General features: G+C 40.5%; 1 protein-coding gene across 1 annotated transcript in view; it reads left to right on the plus strand.

The window, feature by feature from the left end:
- Positions 1-4,983: 4,983 nt before the first annotated feature.
- The window catches only part of SLC17A6 (solute carrier family 17 member 6), a 30,406-nt gene continuing 8,697 nt past the window's right edge, over positions 4,984-26,692 (plus strand). Inside the window, exons 1-4 of the mRNA XM_061479170.1 lie at positions 4,984-5,636; positions 8,583-8,835; positions 9,674-9,792; positions 24,321-24,435. Coding sequence (XP_061335154.1) covers positions 5,551-5,636; positions 8,583-8,835; positions 9,674-9,792; positions 24,321-24,435 — 573 coding nt within the window. The 5' untranslated portion in view covers positions 4,984-5,550. The remainder of the gene's footprint in view (positions 5,637-8,582; positions 8,836-9,673; positions 9,793-24,320; positions 24,436-26,692) is intronic.

Raw genomic sequence — 26,692 nt, forward strand, 5'->3', positions numbered from 1 at the left:
GGAAGAAATAATCTTTCTGTGGTTTTCTGAATAACAGGAAAATTTCCAGCCATAGTGTACTCATATATGGTAACTGCAAATCTCCTAGTGGGATTTGTTTTTTTTTTTTCCGCAGTGAAATCCTCTATACATAGCAGCGCACAAAAATTGTCTGCACTTACAGTGTCTTAATGGCTTTTACCACTAGATGGCTGAAGGCAGCACCTTCAACAGGATAATGAACCTGCCCTGCTACCAGAGCCAAACACATGCCGGGTTATCTTGGAATTAGGCGTTGCCATTAGAGTTAACACCGGGACTTTAAAAGCAAGAAATTACTTAATAAATAAATAAAATTAAAAAATGCAGCTTCCAGATACTTTTGTGCCTTTTTCCTTTTTTTTTTTTCTTAATGACTGTTGTTACCTTCTCAGAAAACAATAGCAACTTCCCAACTACTAGGGTTTATAGCAAGTCATTAGAGTATTTCATCATCTATGCTAGTGCAGAGATTTCTGGCAAATTACCTCCAGTTTGTCTTAAAACTAGAAATCACCCTGAAAAAATGAGTGTGCAACTTCCATCTGCTATTATTTACCATTTCTTGTACTTCTCAGGCTACTGGCAAAGCAATGTAGTAACATTATAGCAACTGCATGGGAGCACCTGCAAGAGAGCAGCACAATTAACAAGCTCCAGGCTGTTGTATATCACACTTAGTTAAAGAAGTGGAAAATCTCCATAACTTTGTTTGACAAAATCCACCATTGTAATTTATTCTGCCTCTGTGGCAAACTTCTTGCTCAGTTTTCCTATTTGTTCCTGTGATCTTGGCTCAAAGCTCCAGATTTCTATTTCTAAGAAGCAGGAGCTGTTTGATAATGACCTTCCATGTGAATGGGCATGTTCTGCCCAGGCACACACATTCTTTAGCTTGTTTCAGCTCAAGCTTTTTCTCTTTGCGACACAAAATGAGAGACATCAACAGTCTTCACAATGTTTTTATAGACACAGAGAACCAACATGTGCTCCAACAGTTCAACTTGTGCCATGTCTGGTTTATAGCATTTAAATTAACAATCCAGCCTGCAGCTCAGGAAATTAAAATATCGTTCAAGACAGATCAATGAGAAACAGAAAGAAATTCACTTCTAGCATTATGACACATTAAAGTTTCTCCTTTCGACTCTGTGTATAGTACACATCTCAACAGAACATAGTAACCACGTTGTGAGAACAACCTAGGTTTGGAGTTATGTGCACAAAAAAAGAACAAGGACATTTCATAAAATATATGTTTAGCCACTGCTGCACATATCTGCAAGAGGCAAAATAACCTATAATGTACGGTGAACCCAGCTTCATGTAGTTTCAGCTGGGATTCAGGAATCTTTACAAGTGGGAATGCAGGATTCAGCACAGACACATCTTTAATGTATCAACACATGGACACTACATCTAAATCCTCAAATTGCTCTGAGTTTTTCAAGGGACTTATCCAGTTGTTGCTGGGAATCATCATGACACTGGAGGATAAAACAAAGTGAGTGACCCTCACAGACTTTCAGGAAGAATGAGGAAGCTCACAATTTTAAACAATCTCTTTGCCCTCTTTTTCTGCCTCTTCATCAAGGGCTTGGCAAAAGATTTCATTTCAGTATTTGTTTTGGAATATTGAATATTTCTTTTCAATAAATAGCTTATTGAAAAATTATTTGCATAGCTGTTGCTTCTTCCAGAAGACCATCTTCCTGGTGCCTGACAAGCAAGATCATTCTTTTGGCCTTGCTTTGGGATTTTGCAGTTCCATGCTCCAAAAGAAGGTAAAAATTTGCTTTGTTCTTAAGGTTACATCAAATTTTACTCAATTCAGTAGATGGATGTCATAGAAGTGAGAATCAGATCATCATTTTTAAGGCATACTTCTGTTATTCTCAGTCCCAGATGACTCGGTATTACAGACATGCATTTCATGGCATAACTAAGATTTTAAGCACATAATTTATTTCTGAAGATGATACTATATCCTTAAGAGCAGTATTTGGTCACCTCTGAATAGATGGGTAAAACGAAATCTTTCAGATTTAATCTGTATGATCATATGAATACAAAGTAACACATACCAGGATTATTTTTCAAAATGATTCATAAAACATATATTCATTTACAAGATCTGCATTCATGACCCTTGGGAATGACCAAATCCATCTGGCAGTGTACCAGCAGTGAAGACAAGGTCAAAAGCGGAATTGAAATAATTTGTATTTTTAAATCACTGGTACGTAACACTGATGAAAATTTTAGTGTGATGAAAATTTTAGTTTTATGAAAATTTTAGTCTTGTTTGGACAGACTAAAACTTAGGGAAATATATATCACTGTGTTGCCTTTGTAGTCCTCTAAAAGGATTATACTCTAATTAGACACTACACTAAGGGTTAATGAGGAAATTTTTGAGATTATCTATATAGCAATAAGAAAAACTAAGCTAAGAACCATGCCTGTAATTCTTCATCTCTTTTCAATTAACTTGTTGAAATAGCTCAATGAGGAACTTGTAAGAATTGACTATTTACAGAAACAAAAGCGCAGGTAAGGACTCAGTCCTTTGGTCTCCATGCAAGAAAAAAAACAAAACAAAAGGAAACTCTTCTCAGGCAAAGAGAGTTGTGTTTAAATACAAGATCTGGGGATTAAACAATAAGCTTTCCTCTCTATGTGAAAAACTGCAGGCACCTGCAGCATCCTGCATCCTACACTGTCATCCCAGACCCACAGGAATTGTTAAGAGTTTTTCAGAACTGCATTTTTTACTGGGTGATTTTTGACCAAATCTCTATTCTTCTGGTCAATACGTGAACATTTAGCTGTGACATCTGGATGGGAATTTGCTGCATCACATCCTATTTCACTTTCCACTGACACCAGTGGAAAGACCTCACAGGAATTTCACTGGAGTGTGAATTAGGTCTTTTGTGAAAGAGGTCTGTCTGTGACAGGTATTTGTTATAGAAATAAATATTGATAACAATTCTGAAAGCATATATTAATGTGTTTTTTCATTCAGAAGTGCTGTAATCTACTAGGGCTAAATAACTTGTGTCAGTAACATGCAATAAATAATAAAATATAAAAAGTTTAAAAAGCTGACAGGTCTGTACATATTTTGTAACACTGATGACATTAGCTTTCTTTATTAGTGCCTCATGTAAACCCAAAGCAGATGAGCTTGATCAGGATGTGAGTCAGTAATAGCTGGATATAACATGTGATAGACACAGAATTTCTGCTTCAGATGGCTACAGCAGCAGCCCAGACACTGTAGCATTTCACTGTACTATTGCTGTTTTGCATATTTTACCCAATTAAGGACTAATTAATTCTCCTCAAGTATGATTCTACACCCAGGAATGTCTCATCCTTCCTGTAAATCCATTTTTGTGTGATATAATAAATTATCTTTCCCAAATCAGTCATTTACTTAGAAAATGCTATGATTTTTCTAATAATTATTGCTGCTATTTAGTAGCCATAGCATCAAAACCACGCCAGTGCTGAGTTTGCTAAAGAAAAGGGACAGAGCTCCTCCTAGGTAGTGCACAAATGAACAAAGCACCCTTGCTCTGCAGATTTCCAGTCTCAAATTCCAGCTCAGAAAAGGGCTCAGTACTTTTCTGGAAGGCTGGCGTTATGGAATCCTATCCCTTTGCATCCCTGCTAAATGATTTCCTGTTCCTGCTGCCTGTCAGAAGAAGCTATTAATACAGGTTTCCTTTGAGCTTCTGCAATGGCACACTGAAGCTGTGAAACCCTGGGAAGACTTGCTTATGTAACTGTGCAGCTTTGCTTCCATTGGGAAAAATCCTGTCGGCAGCACAATAGTAGGCAAGATGCTGCACTGAAACCTGTGCTGAAACCCCCCTCCCTCAGTACCTATCACTATTCAGAAATCAGCTCTGTGTTATGATGTTAATTAGCAACATTGCAATTACCTATCATTTACACATCATTTATTTTCTCTTTTAGTACTTTGTGGCTCTTTTACGATTTTGAAAGGAAATATCAAAATTCTACGCTGATTATACATTATGGGAATTTCAATATTTAAAAAAAAACATAAAAATCCTTGTATAAATGTGCTTTGCTGCTGTAAAACTTCATTAACCCTCCACGAGAGGGCAACATCGGAAAAAATAGTTACATAAATCCAGAGAGCAGCTGCATTTAGGGCACTGCAGCTACAACACCCGTTTCCATCAGGGAATCTTACTTTTAAATACTCTGTTTACCTTTTGTCATCAACGAAGCAAGTGAAAGAGTTTAATAATTTTAGGAGGATTTGATCAGAACACAGGTTTGTTGTTTTGTTTTTTTTTTAATTAAAAATACATAGAAACGTTAGGATTCACATGAAGCCTAAGAGAAATGTAGAAATGTAATGGTTATGACTTAGAAAGAAATAGTACATTTTGCATCTTCAATCTACTTCAGAGTGATTAAAGTGGGAAAATAATTACTAGACCTGCAAAGAAAAAATAATTCAGTTCAGAATACACCCAGCTCATTCCAGTTCTGGAACACTGACACAAGTCTAAACGTTATGCTGGCCTACACAGAGGCATGAAAGCAGAGGAGACAGAAGAGATGGGAAATATTAAATGTTTAAGAGAATGCAGTCACTAATGGATGCCTAATATGATATAAAGTAAGCAGTGCAAGTAAAGATGACTATAGAGATAAATATACCTTCAGAATAGATGTTATCTATTTATAGCAAGAGCGGTGCCATGTGCAGTTAGCGCCCTGACTGACGGCACGAAGGCCCCTTTCTCTCTCCACGCTTGCCCCGACGTACGGCAAATCAGCCCCGAGGAGCGGGGCGACGACGAGGAGAGTCCAAGAGGACCCTGCGGACTGCGGTGCTGTCCACGGTGCTGAACGGGCCGAGGTGCCCTGAGGGTGCCTCTCGCCGCCGCCGCCTCAGGGCGCGACCTGCGCGGCCGCGGTGGGAGCAGCCCTGCGCGGAGGGCGGGCGGCAGTGCGGACAAGCCGGGGCTCCTCGCCGTCTAGGGTTTAGCCAGCGGCCGCTCTGCCTACGGCGGAGAAGCTCACCCATCCCCCTCCAGCCGCCAGCGCCAGCCCGAGATCGCATTGAAGCGCTCCCGCAAAGGGATCTCCGTCCCCTCCCAGCCGGACTCCCTCCACTGCCTCCACCTGCCAGCAGCGAACCCTGCGAGGCCAAGAAGACTTTCTGACCGTGCGTGGCAACTCCGCGCTGCCAGGAAAGCCGGGGACTGCCTGCTGCGTGCTCGGGCTGCCGCTCGCCGCCGCACACAGGCGCGCTCCCTCGCCCTCGCCCCCCCGCCCCTCGGCTCTGCACGCCGCCTCTCCGCTCCCTCTCACACACACACGGGCGCGCACGCTTCCTCTCACTCTCCCTTTCCCCGGAGGTACACTGAGAGCCGTTTAATGAGGGGAAAAAGTTAAGAGATTAAACCAATATGAACCACCGTTGCTCGTAGCAGTGCCCTATCCAGAGCAGAGCAGAATCCAGCGAGCACCCCCGCAGGAATGGAGTCGGTAAAACAAAGGATTTTGACCCCTGGCAAGGAGGGATTGAAGAATTTTGCTGGGAAATCGCTTGGTCAACTCTACAGGTAAGACTGCGATCTCTTATAGGGCTCTAACTCCTAGAAATAATGGGAAGCTTTTCCTCACCGGCAGCTGATGAAGGAGGTCGGATGCTTTGGGGAGGTTCGTAGTGGCAGGGCTGGGAGCCGTTGAGAGACTGCTGATCTAATCTGTATCCTGCAAACTACTGCTGAATCTTCTCAATATGGCACCCTCGTAACTTCTCTATCTGATTCGTAGATAGTGTCAGTAAATACGAAGGGAAAGATTACCCCATCTCTCTCCCACAAAAGCAGGATCCCATCTTGAAATCGTAAGCAAGGGAGAGCAGCTCCCGGTATTCTGGCTCTGTGTTAATTTTGCAATGCAGTCACAGGGTCTTTCCTGCTGCCCTTACCAATCATTAACTACTACTACTACTAATAATAATAATAATAATCTTTCCTGTTTTCGATTAGTCTTCTCCCTTGTGTAATTCGTCGCCAGAGGAAGATAAACATGGAGATGTATAAATAATTAATATCCGAACGATTTTTTTTTTCTCCTGAAGCTGAAACATATAGAGGGATGTGTTTAATTATTTATCCATCTGCCTTGAGAAGCTTCCACTTCTATTATAGGTAATACACAACTGCAATTGCTAAACCCAAAAGTATCCCTCAACAGTACGTTTGTGTGTGTACTGAACATTTCTGCCGCCTCCGAGCCCTGTACACAGACCGACCCCAAATTCTCGCACACCTGTGTATGAAGTGCATGAAGCTGACACATCGTGCTCGGTCCAATCTGGCCACCTGAGCGACCTCCAGGACGTTTGAGAGTACTCTGTGAAATTCCAGCGTATTTTCGATTGTTGCCTCTGCTACAAAGTACGCCGAAATTTGAGGATATTTTTCTCCCCGAATTACAGAGAGGGAACTGCGGATTTATCTGCCTAGTGCAGGTCACGTAAAAGTCTTTTCTCCCTACCTATGCGGCAGTGCCGGGCACAAGCACAGGGCTGTGCCACAGCATGAGTCACAACTGCTGCTGCCATTTGCAGGCATGGGGGACACATCAGTGAGGTGATAAAGGCAAAATGAAGATTGTCGTCTTAGTAGGAAGGGGGCGATTTTGAAAAGCCAAAGGCAAAAGCAAGCCATCAACACCGCAGTGAATATTCTGCAGGGTTTGGTCATATTTGAGTCATTTTCAATGGTCAGAAAATGAAAATAAAGAAAAAAAAAAAGAAAATCCATAATAATATAAACATATACATATACAATATAAATATAACGAAGGAAATAAACCTCCTATCTCCCGAAAAGACTCAAAAACATATAAAACTATCATATCTAGTGCTTTTTAAGAACAGAGCAAATAATGGAGAAACGGTGTTTGTATTTTCCAGCAGAACTCCGTTTGAACTCCCCCCTTGATGAACAAATGCACGATTTATAAATCTTTTTCATCTCGCGGGACTGAATTACTTTTCTTCAGAATCTTAGAATTACAGTAGTTTTCCTGTCCCTTATACACTGATTTCTGGTATCTGCCCTAAGACAAGAAGCCGTTTCAGGAGGAAAACGCTTCTACATCGTCCTTAATTTGCACAAACGAATTCTGAACATAAATCCAAGGTGGTTTATTTTGTCTACACCTTCAAGACGCTTCTTCATGCTGCTGTCTTTAAACATGGGAAGAAATCTCCCAGCAAAGAAAAATCAGGATAATTTCAACCGAGTAACTTGGAAAAAATACGGGGATTTTCTCCAAAACAGAGTTTTTGAGCCTCATTCTGCTAATTGTTAGTGCCCATTAGCCGGATGAGTTAACCTCAAAGGGATGCTCCTTGGAGGAGTATTTCCGACGTGAGGAAAGACTCCTGAGGGCAGGGATAGGACAGCCCAGAGGCTTGGGAATGCTCACATCAGGGCGATGGGGCTTGAGTGCAAGCGGACCGTTTTCCTGTCTTTTAAATATCTCGGTGACTGCAAAAGAAGATGAAGAGGTTCAGCGTAGGACACTTGCTAGATGGACCCGATCTTGTTGACACGGCATTTGAAAAGCTTTTCCACCAAGGAAGAAATAAATTGAAAAGTTCTAAATCCCCTTTCGTGAGTGCCAGGGGTGCAGTTTAGGGGTTCTTTTTAGGTGTTTTTCTGATGATTGGAGATTGCTGCAAATAACCCTTCCACTTCAGATTCCTGCACATTGTTCTCCAGGAGAAAATTAGAAGATAGGATTCTCATGTAAAAACGAGGCGGGGGAGGGAGACGGGGTGGGCGGGGGAGCGGGGGGACGGGACGGGGTGGGGGGACACGGACGGGGGACGACACGACGACACAATGAGATCTGGCTTAAAGTTGATCTGGGGAGGTTAAACCTGCTGAGGGATTCCTGCTCACAACGTGAAGCTATGAGCTATTGCGATCTTGTGGAAAGCCTTCTCTGAGGCCGCTCATGTTTTCTTCCCCTACATGTGACAGCCATTTTGCAAATCTAAAATAAGTAGCAATCCCTCCCCCCGTCCTTTTTCTGTTAACATCTCTTTTGCTCCCAGACCTGAAGCGAGATGCACACCAAGATCATTCCCCTTTGGTGCTCCTAATACAGCACGGAGGGAATAAAACCTCCTCCAAAGGACTGTCTCGCTTTCCATGCTGTGGCTTTTGGGCTACCCAACATGGCGCCTCCGCAGTGGTTACAGATGATGTCTTCTTAACGCCTCCTACATCTTTAAGGAGAAGTCTTTAATGATAGATGAGCGGTCCTCAGCCAGGGCTCCTCCCCGGGCTCCTGCGGTGGGGTGGCGGGGGGAGCTGACCATGACTAATCCTGACTCGCACAGGTCTAAAGAACAGTTGAAGGTGAACGGAAAACGAGGAATAAATCCCCAACTCAACCCCAAGGGATCCGAGGGGCGGGGAGCAGAGGGTTAAGCCCCAGGTGGTCGGGCTGCTGGGGCTTGACTTTCTCCTGGTGTCGGGCAGGGTCCTAGAGAAGAGGCAGAAGCCAGGGGACACCATCGAGCTGACGGAAGATGGGAAGCCCGTGGAAATGCCCGAGAAGAAAGCCCCATTGTGCGACTGTACCTGTTTCGGGTTGCCCCGGAGGTACATCATTGCCATCATGAGTGGACTGGGATTCTGCATTTCCTTCGGGATCCGATGTAACTTGGGAGTGGCCATCGTGGATATGGTCAATAACAGCACCATACACCGAGGAGGAAAAATTATCAAAGAGGTGGGAACCCTTCCCTCGCAGATCCCACTTTCTCGCAGCACAGTCTCGGTCGGGGGCCCTGAGGTGCCCCCCGCTCCCCAAGGGCGGCCCCGCGCGCACTGCCCGGCCCCTTCCAGGGCGGAATTCGTAAAGGAGAAGCTATTTCTTCCCGTTATTCCTAGTTTGCCTTTCCGCTTTCCAGCCCCGTTTTGCGGTAGTAATTTGAGGACACATTTATTTTTCTTTTGCCCTCAACCCACAGACACTTCGTACAACAAGCGGAGGGGCCGGGAGAGAGCAGGGCGCCGGGTGATCTGGTACCAGGGGATGCGCTGTAGCAGCGACGGGAAGGGGAATGTTGTGTAGGAATGTCTGAAAACACCGGAGTGGGAGCGTTTGCTTTAATAAAGACCCGTTCTCCCGTTCTAAAGCGAGTTACAGCTTAGGGAGAAAGTAGAGTTGCTAAGCACAGGTGAGAGGGTTCAATACACAAGTCCGGAGCCTAGCCCTGGGGCAAGGGGTGGGTGCTTGAAGCAGTAGCCGAGGGTCCCGCCGGTCCTGTGTTTCCCCGGGGCTCCTCGGCTCTGAGCACATGGGAATCTGGTCACTCCTGAGCCATGCGTCGCAGGAGGCCCGGTGCTCTTGTTGTTCCTATTGTTAATTAGGTTTGTAGCTGATGTAGGTGGTGTATTTGCTGGGCTAAAGCAGAGCCAGCAGCGCGGTGTGCCACCGCCGAGGTTAGACAGACCCCCCACGACTGCCCGGTATAAAGGTACTACGGGTGGATGCTTTAATTCGGCAAGATTACAGCCTTCCTTTTTTCTTTCTCTCCTTCTCTGCTGGTCCGTTGCGTTGGAAGAAAGCAAAGTTTAATTGGGATCCGGAAACAGTTGGCATGATCCACGGCTCTTTTTTCTGGGGATACATCATCACCCAAATCCCCGGCGGGTATATCTCATCCCGGTTGGCAGCTAACAGGTAACAGCGGTTTAGGATCTCCCGGGCACGGGGAGGGAGGTCAGAGCGGGGCAGGGACCGGTCCCCCAAGGCAGGAACACGCGTGAATCCTGGATTTAAGGATGTGCCGGTGCCTTGATGACCGATCTTCAGACCCTCCTGTTGGTTTCTTTTTCTTTTAAGCAGTCGTTTAAAGAGGTTGTGGCAATGATAGTCAAATATTCAGTGGCAAATTCAATGATTCATTATTTCGTCAAAGCTTGAGTTTTTGATATTTTTTTTTTCTCACGATTGAAGGACAGAATTTTCAGATTTTTATTTTATTTTAATGAAAAAGAAAACCATCAGCGGCAAATTTTCCACTCACGCACAAATGAATTTAGAATGGTCAAAAAAAGCATGTTTCAATGAGGCTTCCACAATGAAAAGGAAGTGCAGATGGTGCGGGGACTTAAGGACTCGTTTCTATGGTGTCTGGCAATTTCTCAAGCACCCAGGGTGCGATTCTACCTGTTAATTAGATCCTCTGAGTATTCAAGACACATGAGGCTTTCACATCCATGCTAATGCCACGGGCTCATCGTTTGCAGAAGTAGCCAAGGTCCTAATGCTACCCTTCAAAGCAGTTACTGAGTGCAAATGGATACTAAAATCAGCACTATACACCTTTAACTCTGCTTAGGAGTGTGTAAAATCAGGAGTAGGTCTTGTGTTGTCTAGGCTCACTTGTGTTTGAGAAAGGGGTGTGGGGAGAGGGGAGCTACAGCAAAAAAAAATGCTTTCCCCAAGGTAAATACCCTTTAGACAGAAAGGCTCATTAAAAATGATGACTGTTTACTAATGGAGAGATGCTTTGTAACTGAGATAACCCTAACATCCCCCCTTTTATGGCAAATAAACTCAAATGCAACACTGATTAATCTGGGGTACCCATTGCTTACCTGTTTACAAGTGCCACCTTTCTGACCCTGGCTCAGAAATGCAAAAGCTTATCTCAAATGACAGTTATTAGCCACCTAAAGGGTTCTTTCCCTTTTCTTCCTTTTGAGCATTTTTGCATCTTTACACAGTAAAAGAGTAAAGGAGTCTGTAATTCCTCAGGATTAATTAGTGCTTTACTCCCATAAAGAGTGCAGAATTAGACTCAGAGAATCCCAAATCTGCCCTCAGTCACCCCAGCAACTTCATTGAGGTCATTTGAGTCAACCCAAGTGTAATGTGGTGTAACCTCAAGGATTTGCAGGACAGTTCCCAGGAAAATTCAGTAACAGAAACATAGCCTGGTATACAAATGAGACAGATTTTCCTCTTCACAAACATTTACACTCACAACAAATGAGTACTAGTCCCAGTTATTAAACTGGTGTGTTTTAACTCAGAAATTTTCACAGATTAGTGGTTAGTTATTATTATGGTAGAAGCCTCTGAGACAACTCCAACACGAGGCAAATGACTTTGTAAATCACAGATTTAATTAAAGGAATGAGCTATGGAATACATACTAGAGGTTGCAAATAGTAAAATATGGATAGTCACTGTAATTTATATTTAGTTTGCAGATAAAAATGCCAGAGAAGAGGGTTCTGGGTAGTCAGAAGTAGTGTTTGAAATAACATCGCACTGAGGAGGCCAAACCTCCAGTTAGTTCCTGAATGCTAAAAATAGATTTTGATATCTATATGTTCAACTTGAACAGAATGACTGTAGGGTAAAGCAGCACCCAAAATACGGTGCAAGTCATCAGGTCCATACCCTTTCCAAGAAACTGCACGAGAAAGTCAGACAAGTGCATACACAGGCCTCAAGGCTGACAGCACCAAAGGAACATGACCTACTCTAAAAGTCTCTACTGAGACATGTTTAGTGCTCCAGCCACAACAGGTCCCTTCACATGGTGATGGATGGCAGCCAAGGACTTCTTCATATTTTTATAAAAACCTCATTTAATATCTTGGTGATGTCAGTGGTTTTGCATTCAGAGCAAGTCTGAATTTATACAGAAAAATAACAAATTTCAGATGTGCTTTACATAAAAAAAAAGAATAGAACCTAGAATAGCATCACCAGCCTCAAGATGACCTGTGGGAAACTCAGCCTTGAGCTCAAGAAAAAGGGAGATTTTTAAGATTTTCATTCCAGGAAGGGAAGGAGATAATGGTGTACATGGAAAACATAGCTGGAATGAGAAACTGCTTAAAGGAAGGATCAGAGTGCACTTTGTGAGCTTAATTTGTTAGTGACAGGGAATTGCTGAGTGTATGGCACCAAGTTTGCTTGACATTAAGAGTCAGTCTAGCAACCAATTATAGAGATTGGGTTGACATAATTTGATAGTTTTACTATCAATAGTAAATACAGAAGAAATGACTCTCCTGTGGTATCAAGTAAGCCTTTCTACACACAAGGCATTAATTTCAAGCTGGGCTGAAGTCCTTTATTTTGATTCTTCCCCTGTTTTAAAATGCTTAGTGCCAATCAAGAATTAGGAACCCTGAGCTCTGAACTCTCTATTGTATTTTTCTTCAAGTGAGTCTGTCAGTGGGAAGCATTTTACTGAGATCCTTTGCTAATTGTGGAGCTCAAGGCTGCTGCTGCATGATTATTCTGCTCAGCCTTGACCCACTGCTCTTATCATGCATAGCTCCACTTCTGACAGATCAGATTCAGTGACTTACAGATCTACAAGTAGTAAATGAGGTTTCTCAGGACTTTGCACTTGATAGCTTTGATATCAATTTATCTCATGCTGCAACACTGAGAATTTTCTGTTATACAGTATTTTCAGCCCAACACAAAATTAAATGCTTTATATAGAAGACATGTTTACACAGCTGTAGCACCAAGAAGGGTCAAACAAAACTGTTCAAAAATTTCACAGAACAGTCAGAAACAGCACTTCTCCTGAGCACTTACCTCTCAGGTGGTCAATAGAAGTCGGGTTAATACATTACAAAGGTCAGTGCTCCTGAACACTTTCGACCTTTATTGACTTCTGTAGGAACAGAGAAACTTCAGCACATTGCAAGGCAACATCATCTTCCAAAAGACATGGATTGGGCCCCAGGTGCCCCCTCATTTACAATTAGTGAAGCTTTAAACTTGCATCCTTTGAGTAGTGAGTGAAAATAGAAGAGGATTCCCTTTTGCCACAAGAGGCTGCAGACCTCCCAGAGGAGGATCTGCCTCTGGAAGACACTCTATGCAACCAACCACAGCAGGCTGGGGGAATGAAGGAAGCATGATGTGGAGTCCCATGGGTAGTTTGCTACAGCTATCCCTTTACTTGGGGTTAAGTTCTCAAAGAACAATGAACAATTAACCATGTCACAGATTCATCATGACATGATGATAGCAGAGAGTATTGAGCAGGCACTAGTAGCTTAGGGAGGAGGCATCTTGTCACACGGACATCCAGGCTGGCAACTCATCTAGGTTACTTCTCCTATCTGAACATACATACAGCCTTACACTAAACAAAGCTACTGGACACTGGGAGTAGAATTCATGGTCCCTGCAAAGATCTTTACGTAACTTTTTACTGCGAGAAAATCTCCCACGATTCAGAGGTTTGGAGACTGCAGGGGCAAGGATAGACAAGCAGATTCCAGAGACAAATCCAAAATAATATAAAGGTCGATTGGTCACAATCCTTTCTGATTAGCAATAGCAAAACTTTCTTTCCAAAAAGTGAATGAGATTTTTTTTTTTTTTGCGATTATTTGGGATTTGGTGCCATGTTTTTCACTAAATCACAACGGCTTTTGACTATTGTCAGCAGGGTTTTCAGGAGGAAGGAACTGAGCTGCTTTTGCATTATTTAAAAACATTTTTCCTTGAAGAATACAGAAAACATGAACATTCAAGTGTGATGCCCTACACCATGTATCCACATTATTCATTCAGCAAGGCTATTACTCATAATGGCAGTTAATACCATTAAAAGCACATAGATCTCATTTGAATCCTTTTTAATGACAGGTTTCTATATCAGCATTACAGAGGCTCCCACCAGAGGGGTTGTCATCATACAATTACAATCCACTGTGAAGAGAAAGGGTATGAAGTGCTAACAGTCCTTCAACCCCACCTCATCTGAATTTCCACTTAGCCAATGAAAAGAAATTTTGATAATCAGAATTCATACAATCTTTACAAGTTTTTTAAAACAATCATCATTCTTAGTGACTGAAATCTTAATAATGAAGAAATTTGGGGTTTGGTGGTTCTTCACCTCTATAATTCAAATTTTGATTTAAATGGAATGCATTTAAACATCAGTGGCCAAGATGTTGAAATATTCTGCAACAATGCTATGAAGGCAGTATTCTTATAAATTCAGAAATGCCATCTAATGATTACATTCTTTTGTAGTATTTAACAACTATATTATAAATGGATTTTGCTGTTCTGATGCTTTGAAAATAGCAAACTGGAAACTGATGCAGTTTTTCTTGACCTTGAGCTCCTCTAGGGAGATTTATCGTGCTTATCTAAGTTAAAAAGCACTTCAAATCTCAGGTATATTTTGTCACCACCAGAATATGCATACCTCTGCCTATGTACTGTATGAGGACCCCAAGTTACTTGTGGTATTGGTCAGGTCATCCCATGGTGTGATGAAACCCAATTTTTGATACTATTATGATACTGCTGAGTAGCCCTTAAACAAACCATACTGTGAGTTTCACATTTTATCGGGCATTTCTGGAGTATGTATAAATGCTGATAAACTTGTGGGTAGAAAGAGGATGAGATAATCAGGTGATATACGAAATACCATTCACTAAACTGAATTGTTTGATAAATATGACTCTTAAGTGCAAAGTAACACCAAAGAGGGGCAACCACCCCGAGAAAGCTGAGTGGGATCTTAAGTGCTAGGCAAGAGACCCATCATGAGCTTCCAACATAATGCTGTACTAAGGAAGTCGCTACAATCCTTTTTTATTTTTCTGTATTTAGTGCAGTGAGCGTATTTAGGTCAAGGACACTGACGTTGGATTGTGGTGGGTATTTTGGTTACACACATATTAATATCGGTGTTGAAAAATTAGAGATTTATTTAGAGATCTTCAATTACTTAAATGATGATAATATATAATGGCACATAGTGAAAGAAATAGCATATATTTAGGATATCAGTATATAAAGAAGAACATTAGGAGGTAATCTGATTACAACGTATGCTACTGAAAAAATCACTGAGAATAATGTGTGCTTTAGTCCCATGGGAAGATAATAACAAGAACCAGTAAATTATAGCTGTATAAATAAAAAAAAGCATAAATATGAACAATAATGACTAGGCACTGCTGGTCCAACCAGAGAAATTAAATGTTAGATTTTTCTTCTTTGGGTGTTAAATTCCTATATTGGGATTTCTATTTTAGCTATTATAAAATGTTTTCAGTACAAGGATAATTAAGCAAAATATAAAGGATAATCAAGTGAAACATAATGGTTAATGCCATAGTGAATCTCAGGCTACATGGCCTTAAAGCCAAGCACTTGTTCTGCTTTAATCTAGAAACAGAATAACTTTATTAAATTAGTATTTTCTATTTCACATTCATGTGACTGCAAAGCTGCATCTGCCTGTGAATGAAGTCCCTGCTGTGCTGTCACCCATATATGGGAAGGTGTGAAACTGGACTGGTTTTTAGCCCCTCATCTCAGGAGAATTTAAATATTGTTATATTTTAACTGCTAGTACCCTCTTTAAAAAATCTTTTAAAACCACACTGGAAATCTGTAATAAACCCCTTGTTCTATCAAAAGCATTCCCAAAATGCTGTGGCAGTGTTTCCTCACTGATTTTCTAAGTGAACAGTTTAAACATTTACTGTAAATCAGGAAAGATTCTCTGAAATGAATGGGACGTCACTAGATTACACAGGATAGGGAATTAATTCCCAAGTTTTCAGTTATATATTTAAAATAGAAATGCAGGTTTGGACTGCACGTGCCAAATAATGTTTCACAAATAGATCTGTACTAATCACAAACTGGGTTTTTTTTTTGTAAAACAAAACTAAGTGACCACTTTAGCTCATTTGTGTATATGCAAACAGAACTTTCTTACACAAAGAAATACAAAAGGCAGAATAGAATGATAGTGTTTAAGTAATTAAAGTCTCCCTGTAATTCTATGAGAATGACACATATTTCTAATTATCTGTTAAACTGCAGTGGCACTATTCCATTAAAATCATTACTACACAGCTACCCTAAATGTCTCTACAATGCAATTATCTTTCATCTATGTTGAACTCTTCATCATTGTCACATTCTCACCTGAATGAAAATATATAAATCAACCTTTCACTTCAAATTCATCTTTGTTTTTAAAGTGCCATTCATCTTGTTATTGAGGACTAAATCCTTCTTTCCAGCAAGTAATCCAATAGGATTATTTGCATGAGTAAGATGGATGATATTTTGGACAATTGTGTGCCAGTGCATCTCATCTCAGAGCCCCAAAGATTTTCACTGAAACTGTGTCATTAGTGTGGCAGTGAAATCAGTTTTAATCCCAAAGCCAGTCTTAATGACAACAAGCATAAAAACATGCAAGGTGAAGTACTTGTTTAGAAAAACAAGGACAAAGATTTCCTAGAACCTAATATCTTCACATTGTTCTGCTTGAAAAAGAGAAATAATTCCCTCCCCCCCCCCCCCCCCCCCCATCATGTAGTTTTCTGATTTGCAAACAATGTATAATTCTCAGCAGAACCAAGGAATTTGGGGATGGGTAGTGTCCTGGGTTCAGACAAGAACCAACTTATGAACTCCTGAAGACATAAACTGACCTTGCACTGTAAGACAGAACACCTGAAGCTATACTTGCTGAGCCTGCTTTTCACAGCTCAAAATCCTGCAGATGAAACTGGGTGCTGCTGTGGGGTTCCTCTGTTTCCAGGCAAAGAAATCAATATTGCATACTCCTCTCCCACAGATGATTCTGTCACCCTACTGCATTGCAGGGCCTCATAAGCACCAGTCACTGCAAGAAGGGTACTGGGGAAGGGTCCAGTGTGGCTGGTACCGCTGCTCTCTCTGCCATATGGCTCAGGGTCCTTCCATTTTTCTGTCATGAATGATGAAGCTGTTTTTGCAATTTAATGATCCAACAAGGGATTTGAATAAGGGTTTTGGTTGATAAAAGGGGGCCTCAGATGTGTGACAAAAATTAATAATGTATCCTAGCCGTTATTATACTGGATTAGATGGCGGGAGGTCGGCTTTTACATATTAATGCTTCATGAAGGCCTTATAATAGGATTTTGTATGAAGGGCACACAGACACACATCCCCCTCCTCCCTTGTACACATATGAATGAAAATGACCTGTTTTATCACATTTAAAAAAAAAACAAAGCTGCTATATTACAGCTTCTGGCCACAGACTTATTAAAAAGGATCTCTCATGAAGCACATTCAAGCTAAGACTGGCACTTGGGAATAAGGGCTCCTCTCTAATGTCAAAGGTAGCTTATTCTATCTGCTTTGCTGGGCAGCTGAGTTCATCAACCACTCTAATATTTATGGCATAATCCCAGCTTTGTTAGCCCTATGTCATTTTATGCAAATAAAGGCTTGATTCAGAAAAACCCACTACATTCTGTCTATCATTTCTGAAGCCATAAACTGTCAGGATGAGCATTCCACAGGAATATGTCTACAGTAGAAGGGTCATCAAAGTCATCAGGAAATTAGCCTATACTAGAGACAAGTCTGACTGATGATAAATGTCACAGAATAGCTGAAGAGTGTCTCCTCACACTGGGTTTATTTTTACTTAGTCCATATCAAATACTTAAGCATAAATAGTCAGCAGTAAACATAAATAATCATAAACATAAATAATCAGTTGTAATCAGTATGATTGCAGAATAGAACTACAGTAAGAGCAGCATTATCAGGAGTCACAGAGGAGATGAACAAGTGACACATAGGTACATGCTTAGCAAACATCATAGGTAATGTAAATATCCCACATGAGGGGCTACTCACAGTTTGCTGTCAGGGATGTAAGCATTGGTGCATGGGGGAATAGCTGAAAAAGTCCAAAATACTGTCATATTATATTGCTGAGGAAAACGAATCTTTTCACAAGTCAGGAAGAACACTGCTTACACTTACAGACATTGAAAGCAAGTAAGTCATCTTTAATGGTGATCTTAGCTCAAACAAGAACATTATAGGCTAAAATACTCTTTTCTCTGTTACTGTGAAGCGTCTGTACAACTCCCAGTTGACAAATGTGGATGCTTGGAATTATTTGGGTATAGGATGGTGGCATCTTCAAGATGATACTAAATGCAGACAACTGCATTTACTCTCAGTGAGCTATTTCATAGAATCTCAGACTGGTTTGGGTTGAAGGTTAAAGCTCATCCAGTTCCAACCCCCTGCCATGGGTAGTGACACCTTCCACTAGACCAGGTTGCTCCAAGCCACGTCCAACCTGGCCTTGAACACTGCCAGGGATGGGGCAGCCACAGCTTCTCTGGGCAACCTGTGCCAGCGCCTCACCACCCTCACAGGGAAGAATTTCTGCCTAAGAGCTCATCTCACTCTCCCCTCTATCAGGTTAAAGCCATTCCCTCTTGTCCTGTCCCTACAGGCCCTCATGAAAAGCCCCTCTACAGGTTTCTTGTAGCCCCTTTAGGCACTGGGAGCTCCTCTAAGGTCTCCCTGGAGCCTTCTCTTCTCCAGGCTGAACAAGCCCAGCTCTCTCAGCCTGTCTCCAGAGCAGAGCTGCTCCAGCCCTCGCAGCATCTCCGTGGCCTCCTCTGGTCTTGCTCAAGGACTAAATACAAAAATTTTAGAACTTGTGTCTGTTTGTTCAGATATAACTAACTAGAGTAGGATTTTGTCTGAAATTTGGATTTATTTTTGCATTCCATCCTCCACTGATCCAAATTCTTTGAAATGAGTATCTGTAGAAAATTTGCTATGCAGTTTACATAAAATTACACCAGATGCTTTCGGACCAAGCTGATAAAGAAACTTGTAATTTCTTGAGATTATATTATCCATGATATGTCAATACTGTCAAATAACTTTGTTTCCAGTACTCTCCCAGGTCCCAAGCTTCCATGTAATACCATGAGTCAGTGGCATCAATGGGACTTGGAGAAGGAAGAAGGCTAAAGGGACTTGGTGTTGCTGATACACATTGACTTCGCCACTGCATGGCATTTCACTCTGGTGTTAGATCAAGCCCTTATATGGTCCATTTTGCTAAAAGACTTGTGAATATTTTAGGATTTCTTTATCATCAAAGCTGGCAGATCAAACCACAGCAAATTCAGGTCATCAAAATGTTCATTTTCTATATCAAAATCTTAGAAGGCCTCATCCCACCTGATACTGTTAGAGAAACACTGTAAGAAGGGAAGGGTTGTAGGGCTCCTCAACCCCTGATATTTCTATATATTAAGTCACTACACAATTCAAAGGAAAAATAAGTTATAAAGCATGATCACAAATTGTTATTGCTAGCAACATTTGCAGAAGGAAGGATTCTGAAACACTGCTGCATGTCTACAGGCATTCCAGCTTGCTCCTGCCCTGTTTCTCCCTAGACATTATGTTTTACTCAAAAAATGAAGCATTTAATCCAGAATTCAGCCTTGCAGCTCCTCTCAGACAAGAAATTCTACGTGTTGTATGAAAATTAACATGAGTTCTATTTCGTGGTATTGGTCTTTTACAGGAAGAGGTGCGTCAAAGATGAGTGATAGTAGCGAGAGTTAAAAGGAATAAATTTTAGAAATCTTGAGCTGACAGAATAGTCTAAAAAGTCATTTTGTGTGATCTGTGCTCAGCAGTGAGCTGCTGCTCCTGCCCTGGGACTCACCAAATAAGCATTGCTCAAGAACAAATATCAAAGGATAGTCAAGATGCAGTTATTTTTTTAGATACATTCAATAAGTTAAGGCACTTCATATGCTTTGGAGCAGACATAGCATTTGGTTTCCATAGTAGTTTCATTCTTACAAAGTTGGACCAATTATTTAAAGAACAGAGATATAGGTAATTGTGGAATTTGCCAATTATATTAAAAATTACATAAACAGAAATACATGTGATTCAGACAGCTAAGGAACTGACTCCTTCCCATATACAAGAGAGGGATTTTCACTCCCAGTCACTGGGGTGAGAGGATGCTTCCAAGCAGGACCCCTTACATTTAGATCTCATATGTGTAAGCCAATACGTCACCCATATGGCATTTAGCGTGTGGTGTGCCTCTGTGCTCCCACTGGTCTCAGCTCACTTTTTGAGCTGCCACTTCTTCCAGCTGAGTGACAGTATCTGTAAAGTACTTGTATGCAGAATACTCATGCAGTATGAATTCCCTGGAAAAGGTAGATGAGAACAGTGGGACTGCACAGATGCAGATTAGAAATCCAGTGATGAAAATAAATACGTATTTTTTTTCTCTTTAGTTTGTCCCCAAAGAGAAAAATGAGCCAGCTGGCTTGAAATCCAAAAAGATTAATTCCTCCTGCAACTTCATTCCATTCTAAGCATTTTTCCTGAGCTGCCAGAGTCATTTCCTTCTTCTGCTCCCATCCCAAACATCTCTTAGTCAAATATGATTTTGCTATTATTACTGCTTGTATTACAGGAGGACTAAGTCACAGCTTATGACCTTCGTATAATGCCAATGTCAGTAAAACACTGAGGATCAGTGTTGGATTCTGTCTTTCAGGTCCAAGTCTACTGAGTCTAGAAATAGAAATAGGAATAGATAAGCAAAGCATAATTCTTTGTTTCAGGGCTGCTTCTGGTCACTTATGAGGACCAGGATTTATCTTTTTTGTCTCTCCTAGACATACTAGTATTGTATTTATTCGTCTTCTTCTGTATATATATGTGTGTGTATATATATGTATATAAATATATATATAACAAAAAACCCAACCGTGTGTATATGCAGATATGTATACAGTTTCTGATTTTGAGTCAAAAAGGGATTTTCCCCCAAGTCTAGGGCTGGTGGAGGTATGTCAGGGCATTTCAGTGCCAGGGCCAAGAATGGTGGCTGTATCATTGGCCTGCCCTGCCCTGTCACTGTGGCATGTTGCTGTTTTCCCAGTTTACCTGCAATCTGCTAAGGCTCTTTATTTGTGTTGCAGCATTCAAACATGTTAAAAAGTTGGGGGGTGGACTAGATGACCTTTGAAGGTCCCTTCCAACCCAAACTAATCTATGATTCTGTTTTATGGGGTTTGGAGTGTGCACAACATGAAATGGATGTTCAGGGATACCTCTGACTGAAAATTCAACAGCACGGCTACGTGATTTCTTAGCCTGAGCTCAACCCAAATGACACCATGCAGCAACGCTTGGCTCACTCTGTAAGAGGTGTGAACGTTAGTGGTGTTGGTGCTCGAGGTGTGAAGCCTTCTCCACAAACCCATGTCACTGTAGAAATCAGGACTGAAGAAATGCATTCTCAGCTGCAAGAAATACAACTATGGAACCCCTCATACTGTCAATTTGCCATAGAAACATAAGGATCTTAAAGAAAAACATGGTTTCTAACCCACTGTTGGAATTCGTATCGTAGCAAAATTGAGCAAATGCGAATTGTTTGGAAGCAAAACAGAAACACATCAGATCATAATATCACTAGTTTCATAAACATAAGTAAAACATAAGCACAAAAAAAAAGAAAAATTTCATTTGTGAGGTTGATGTGTGGGTCAGTAAAATGCTCCATTTCCCAATTAAATGTATTTGAATGTGTGCAGCATTCAAATATATTTTGGTTTATTGTAGCTCAAAACCATTCTTCTTTGATCTAAATCATAATAAAAGCAGTTAGCTGAGATATTAAATATAACAGTAAGATTGGACAAAAGCCAGAACTATATCACAATACATTGTTAGGAAGAAGAGTTTAGTATGTATGGAGGTGAAATAAGTGTAACAAAACAAAAGAGCATGAAGGAGAAATACTGATTCTATTTGTGGATGTGCACTGAGATGCAAAATAAATGTAGGAAGATGTATTTGCTTTTGACTAAGAGTTATAGAGGAAGCTGATTCATTAATAGCTGTGTACTAAATTCATGGTGCTGCTTTTAATGTGCATTCAAAAAAGAAGTATAAAAAAGCCATTTCTTACAAGAATCATAATTGAACCCTAATTTATTCTACACTTAAATACATATATTTTCTTTTGGGGGAAATCGCTCTATCTTTGAGACCTATACAAAATATAGGTCTGAGAGACAATTGACTTACAAGTGACATTGTGGAGTTATTTCCTCATCTGCTCCTCGATGTAATTAAATATTCACTGATACTTGTTTGTCTAAATACAGGCAAGGATTTCACTTGGGAGATGCATGCTTCTGGTGATTCCTTAAATTACATTTTCCTTTCTCTTCTAGAAGGAGCAGACACAAGGAAACAGCTTCTCTTTAATGAACATGAGGACAAAAGCAATTCTGGGAAGCACAGCTTTTAGTTGTGGCAAACAGGAGCTTATTGCAGATACAGAATTGAAAAACTGGAGCAAATTTCCTTGAAGAAACAGCTACCTAGCACAACAATTTTACAAATCTCATCCTCCTAAAGAAATGGCATTTTTTAAAATTCCATCTTGGTGTGATTTTAACATGAATAGTGATTTAGAAAGAGTTGCACTGATTCACCCTAGCTAAGAATCTGCTCCAGCAAGTCTATGCACAGATACAAATTGAAAACCATATTGCTGCAGTAGGCATTTGGCTGCATAGCTGTTCAGGAAAGAAAGAGTAAAGGGTACAAACTAGTCCTTCCTGTTTATGAGTGAAGAATGATATTCTTGATGGACCTTTAGAACTGTTGGAGCCTATTGCTCTTCAAAAATGGCTAACGAGAACATCTCACTTTTTAAAAGAAATTGTTAAAATCACAAACAAAAATCCTGTGAGTCCCAAACTCTTATCATGAATAAATAAAGATGAAAGCAAATGAAACCCAAAACACCATTGTGGTTTATGTGAGCACATGGAGGTATTAAATTGTAAAGAAACAAACTGCATATACTTCTGGATTAGAAACTTACACATAAGGAAGTTAAGAGTAAAGGCTGAGTTCAGGCCAGAATAGTTCACATACTGCACCAGTCAGTCCTAGTAAAGGTACTGAACATGCTGCCAAACAGAGCCAGAACTGCACTGCCCAGCTAGATAGTGTTTAACATGAGGGGGGGGATCACAGGAAACACAATGACGAGACCAGATTTAGAGCTATTGAACTAAGCTTCCTTACTGTGCCAAGGCTTTTTTTTCTGCTGCCCTTTAATATTTGTCAAATAGAAGTGGAGAAACACTCAGCTATTTAAAGATACAGCTCTTTAAATAATTTCAAATTATTCTAAAGAATTCTGTAATTCGAAAGAAAGGACGTGAAACATAGATGTCTTTGAGGAGAATTTTTGCCTTGAAACTTATTGATGTTTCCTGCTCCTTTAGTCTGAGGTCTGTTTCTTACTAACTTATGGCACTGTACCAATTTCTGAAGAACACATGCTAAGGTTAAAGGTTTCTGTCAAATCATTTCCACATCAGATACTGTGATATCATATGTTAAGACATCTCCAAGATTTATCTTAGCATTACATAGTCTTGTATAAAGAAAGTGGCCAGTCATCACTACTGGTTTCATCCCTTTGCAAAATTCCATTGAAAGGAAAATGGTGGAAAAAATTATTATTTCCACAATGAATGAACATAAATATGATATAATATTGCTGGAGAAAAGCCTTTCTCCTATAAGGGGCAGATATTAATTGAATCAAGTTACAAGTCAGTCAAAGCAGTAGAATTTTGCAAATGGATCGTCACTTCACACATTTATTTTGACCTTGTAATATGCTTTATTGGAAGCAATTCCTAGGATGCTCTTGGAATCAAAATCAGCAGTATTCAATGAGTAGCCTCTGAAAAAACAGCAGAAAGAATGATCCGTTCTATGCATATGAGATTCCAAATTAATTTACTCTTGTGTCTAAGAAAATCCCAGCTCTGTTTGAAATTCTTCCTGCTGCTTTGGCATTTATAAAAGCAGATTTTCTACAGCTTTATAAGCAATGAATGCATGGTGCCACTTTCTTACAGTTAAAGTATTAATGAAAATCTCTCGTTTTCTTGGCCAACTGTTTTAGCAAACCATTTGGAGACCTAGTTCCTAATTTCTCTAGAGGGTGGTGAATTCAATCAGATTTGGTTGAAATAGATGTGAAAATGAAAGAGTGGGGATTTATGGGGAGAATAAGATGTATAACTGTGATTTCATAAGATGTATTTCCTTAGGAAATTAGGCTAAATAGATGTTTATGTCCATGTTTGGTCTGGGTCTTATCAGGCAGGTTGTTACACTAGATGGAAGCAGACACTAATTCAGTCCAGCATTTAGTATATTCCCTACATAAAGAACATATGTTTAAATATGTCTATATTGATACGTGAACATATGTGGAGCAAGTCAATTGGAACAACACTGAAGTTACTTCCTTTTCTTTTGTTTCCCCATATCCACAGAGTATTTGGTGCTGCTATACTGCTGACATCCTCACTCAACATGCTCATACCATCTGCAGCCAGGGTGCACTACGGATGCGTCATCTTTGTGAGGATCTTGCAGGGCCTTGTAGAGGTAAGGAGAAATCACAAAATAACCAGGAAAAGGGACATATGTTTGTTAGCCTTTAACTAGAAATTGTGATTTTGGCAGGAAAAACAAAAAAGGCTTTTAGTTTATTACTTATTCCAGTGTAATGGGTTTCAGCGTGTGGATTACAGCTATTTGATTTTCCTTCATCTATAAAATTTATAGCAAAGTTGTCTCTTGCTAAGAAGCTGGTGAGGGATGTATTTAGCAGTGAAGTTCCACTGAAATCTTGTACCGCATAGGGCTTATAATGGTGCTATTCTCAGCAGCTATTTCCTACCCAGCCTCCCAGATTAAATCTGTAATAAGGAACTAAGCTTCTATCATAGGCCCTGACCACACTCTTGTTAGAATGAATGAGAGTTTTACCATAATTTAAAAGAGAAAAAAATTGAGCCTGCCTTCTAATTATTTTTTTTTCTTGTTTCTTTACTGAAAGACAGATTTTTAGGCCTGTGATTGCTGGTTCTTTGCCCCTCAGGGTGCACACTTCCACTGTATAAGATGATCTTAACTCATGCCCTTTATTGTATAAAAAGACTCCAAAAGAGGGTGCAGAACGTGCTTGAAAGTTAGGTAACTGTCAGTCAAGTTCTTAAAGTATATGTGTATAAATGTGGATGCAATCCTGAAATGCGATCTGTGAGGAAAAGAGGTGAGCCTGTCTGCAAAGAGAGGAACAGAAACAAGCGGGTAATTACAAAACAGAATAGAGACATTTCTGTAATACTGTTCAAAGGTATTGTGAATACAAAACATCTCAAATAGGAGCATTTTAGAGGGTTTATAATAAAACATTGCAGTCTTAAGATTATGTACTTTTTCTTTAAAAAAAAAGTCAAGAAGACTGAAATAAACATGAAATTTGGCATGTGATCTTCTTTCAAACCAGAAGAATGTATTTTACAATGATTGCACATTGAGACTGATAAGCTCAAAATTTATAATAACCTCAACGTTCACAAAAACTTATTATTCTATTTTTTGCACGGGAAACAAATTATCAGACTAAGAGAAAAGTGACAGTAACTATACATGCATCAGAGCTATTCTTAAGTAGGAGTTCTGAGGAAAATTGCTGTACACTCCATATTACATTTTCTAAATTATCAATACTGCAGGATGTAATGATGTTATTTATTTAATTGCATTTTTCTTTATTATTAGTAAGTTAAAGGCTTGTTTTCAAGAGAGACCTAAAAAGTACCTGGTTTAAAATGAAACCAACTGACATCATTCAATTATTTGCTTTAAGTGCTCAAGAAGACTCATTAAAGACAGAGTGAAAAACTTTTCTCTAAACATTCTATTTTTAAGCTTTTATGGATCATATTTTCTAGTTTTAAAGCAGTGGAACAGTAATCTGTTTTTCCTAAATTCTACTTAAAATGTTAGATGAAAAGAAGTTGGAAGGCCAGCAAAACAGAGGGTTGGAGAATTCAGCCCAGCATTAGAAAGACTCCAGAGGGTCTGTGCTTTCGTCTTTCCTTCTTGTGCATTAAGATTCTTTTAATTCTCCCTTTCTCGGAAGGGGGAGAGGTAGGAAAAGGAAATGAAAATAACTGTAATTCATAACGCCTCTTGAATGCATTGGTGTCCTGGGTTCAGCAGTTGCAGTCATTTTTCTCCTTCTTAGTAGCTGGTGCAGCGCTGTGGTTTTGACTTTTGGCCTGGGAACAGCGCTGATAACACCGATGTTTTTAGTTACTGCTCAAATGTTTAGACTGACCAAGGACTTTCTGAGCCTCGTGCTCTGCCAGGGAGGAGGGGAAGCTGGGAGGAAGCAGAGACAGGACACCTGACCCGAACTGACCAAAGAGGTATTCCTTACCACAGCACATCATGCCCAGGATGTAACTGAGAGTTACCCGGACAGGCTAGTTCACAGTGGGGTTGGAGTAGGTATGGGTTGGTGCTCGGTCGGGCAAGGTGGGGGTGAGTTATCAGCCGGTGGATGGTGAGGTGTTGTATTCTCTTCCCTTGTTATTTCCTTTGTCATTATTTTATTGGTGGTAGCAGCAGTGATTTGTGTTATACCTTAGTTACTAAACTGTTCTTATCTCAACCTGTGGGAGTTACATTCCTTTTGATTCTCCTCCCCATCTCTCCGGGAGCTGGGGGAGGGCAAGAAGGGGGGAAGTGAGAGAGAAACTGCGTGGCTGGGTTTAAACCACGACATTTGGAGTGATATACAAACCCCATTTCAGCTTGAATAGAAATCACAGCTCTTCTATGGCTGTGC

Source organism: Pezoporus flaviventris, unplaced genomic scaffold (assembly GCF_033815535.1).
Source record: "Pezoporus flaviventris isolate CSIRO_AGI_PZ_B2104156 unplaced genomic scaffold, CSIRO_AGI_Pfla_v1 ptg000143l, whole genome shotgun sequence".
Taxonomy (NCBI): Eukaryota; Metazoa; Chordata; class Aves; order Psittaciformes; family Psittacidae; genus Pezoporus; species Pezoporus flaviventris.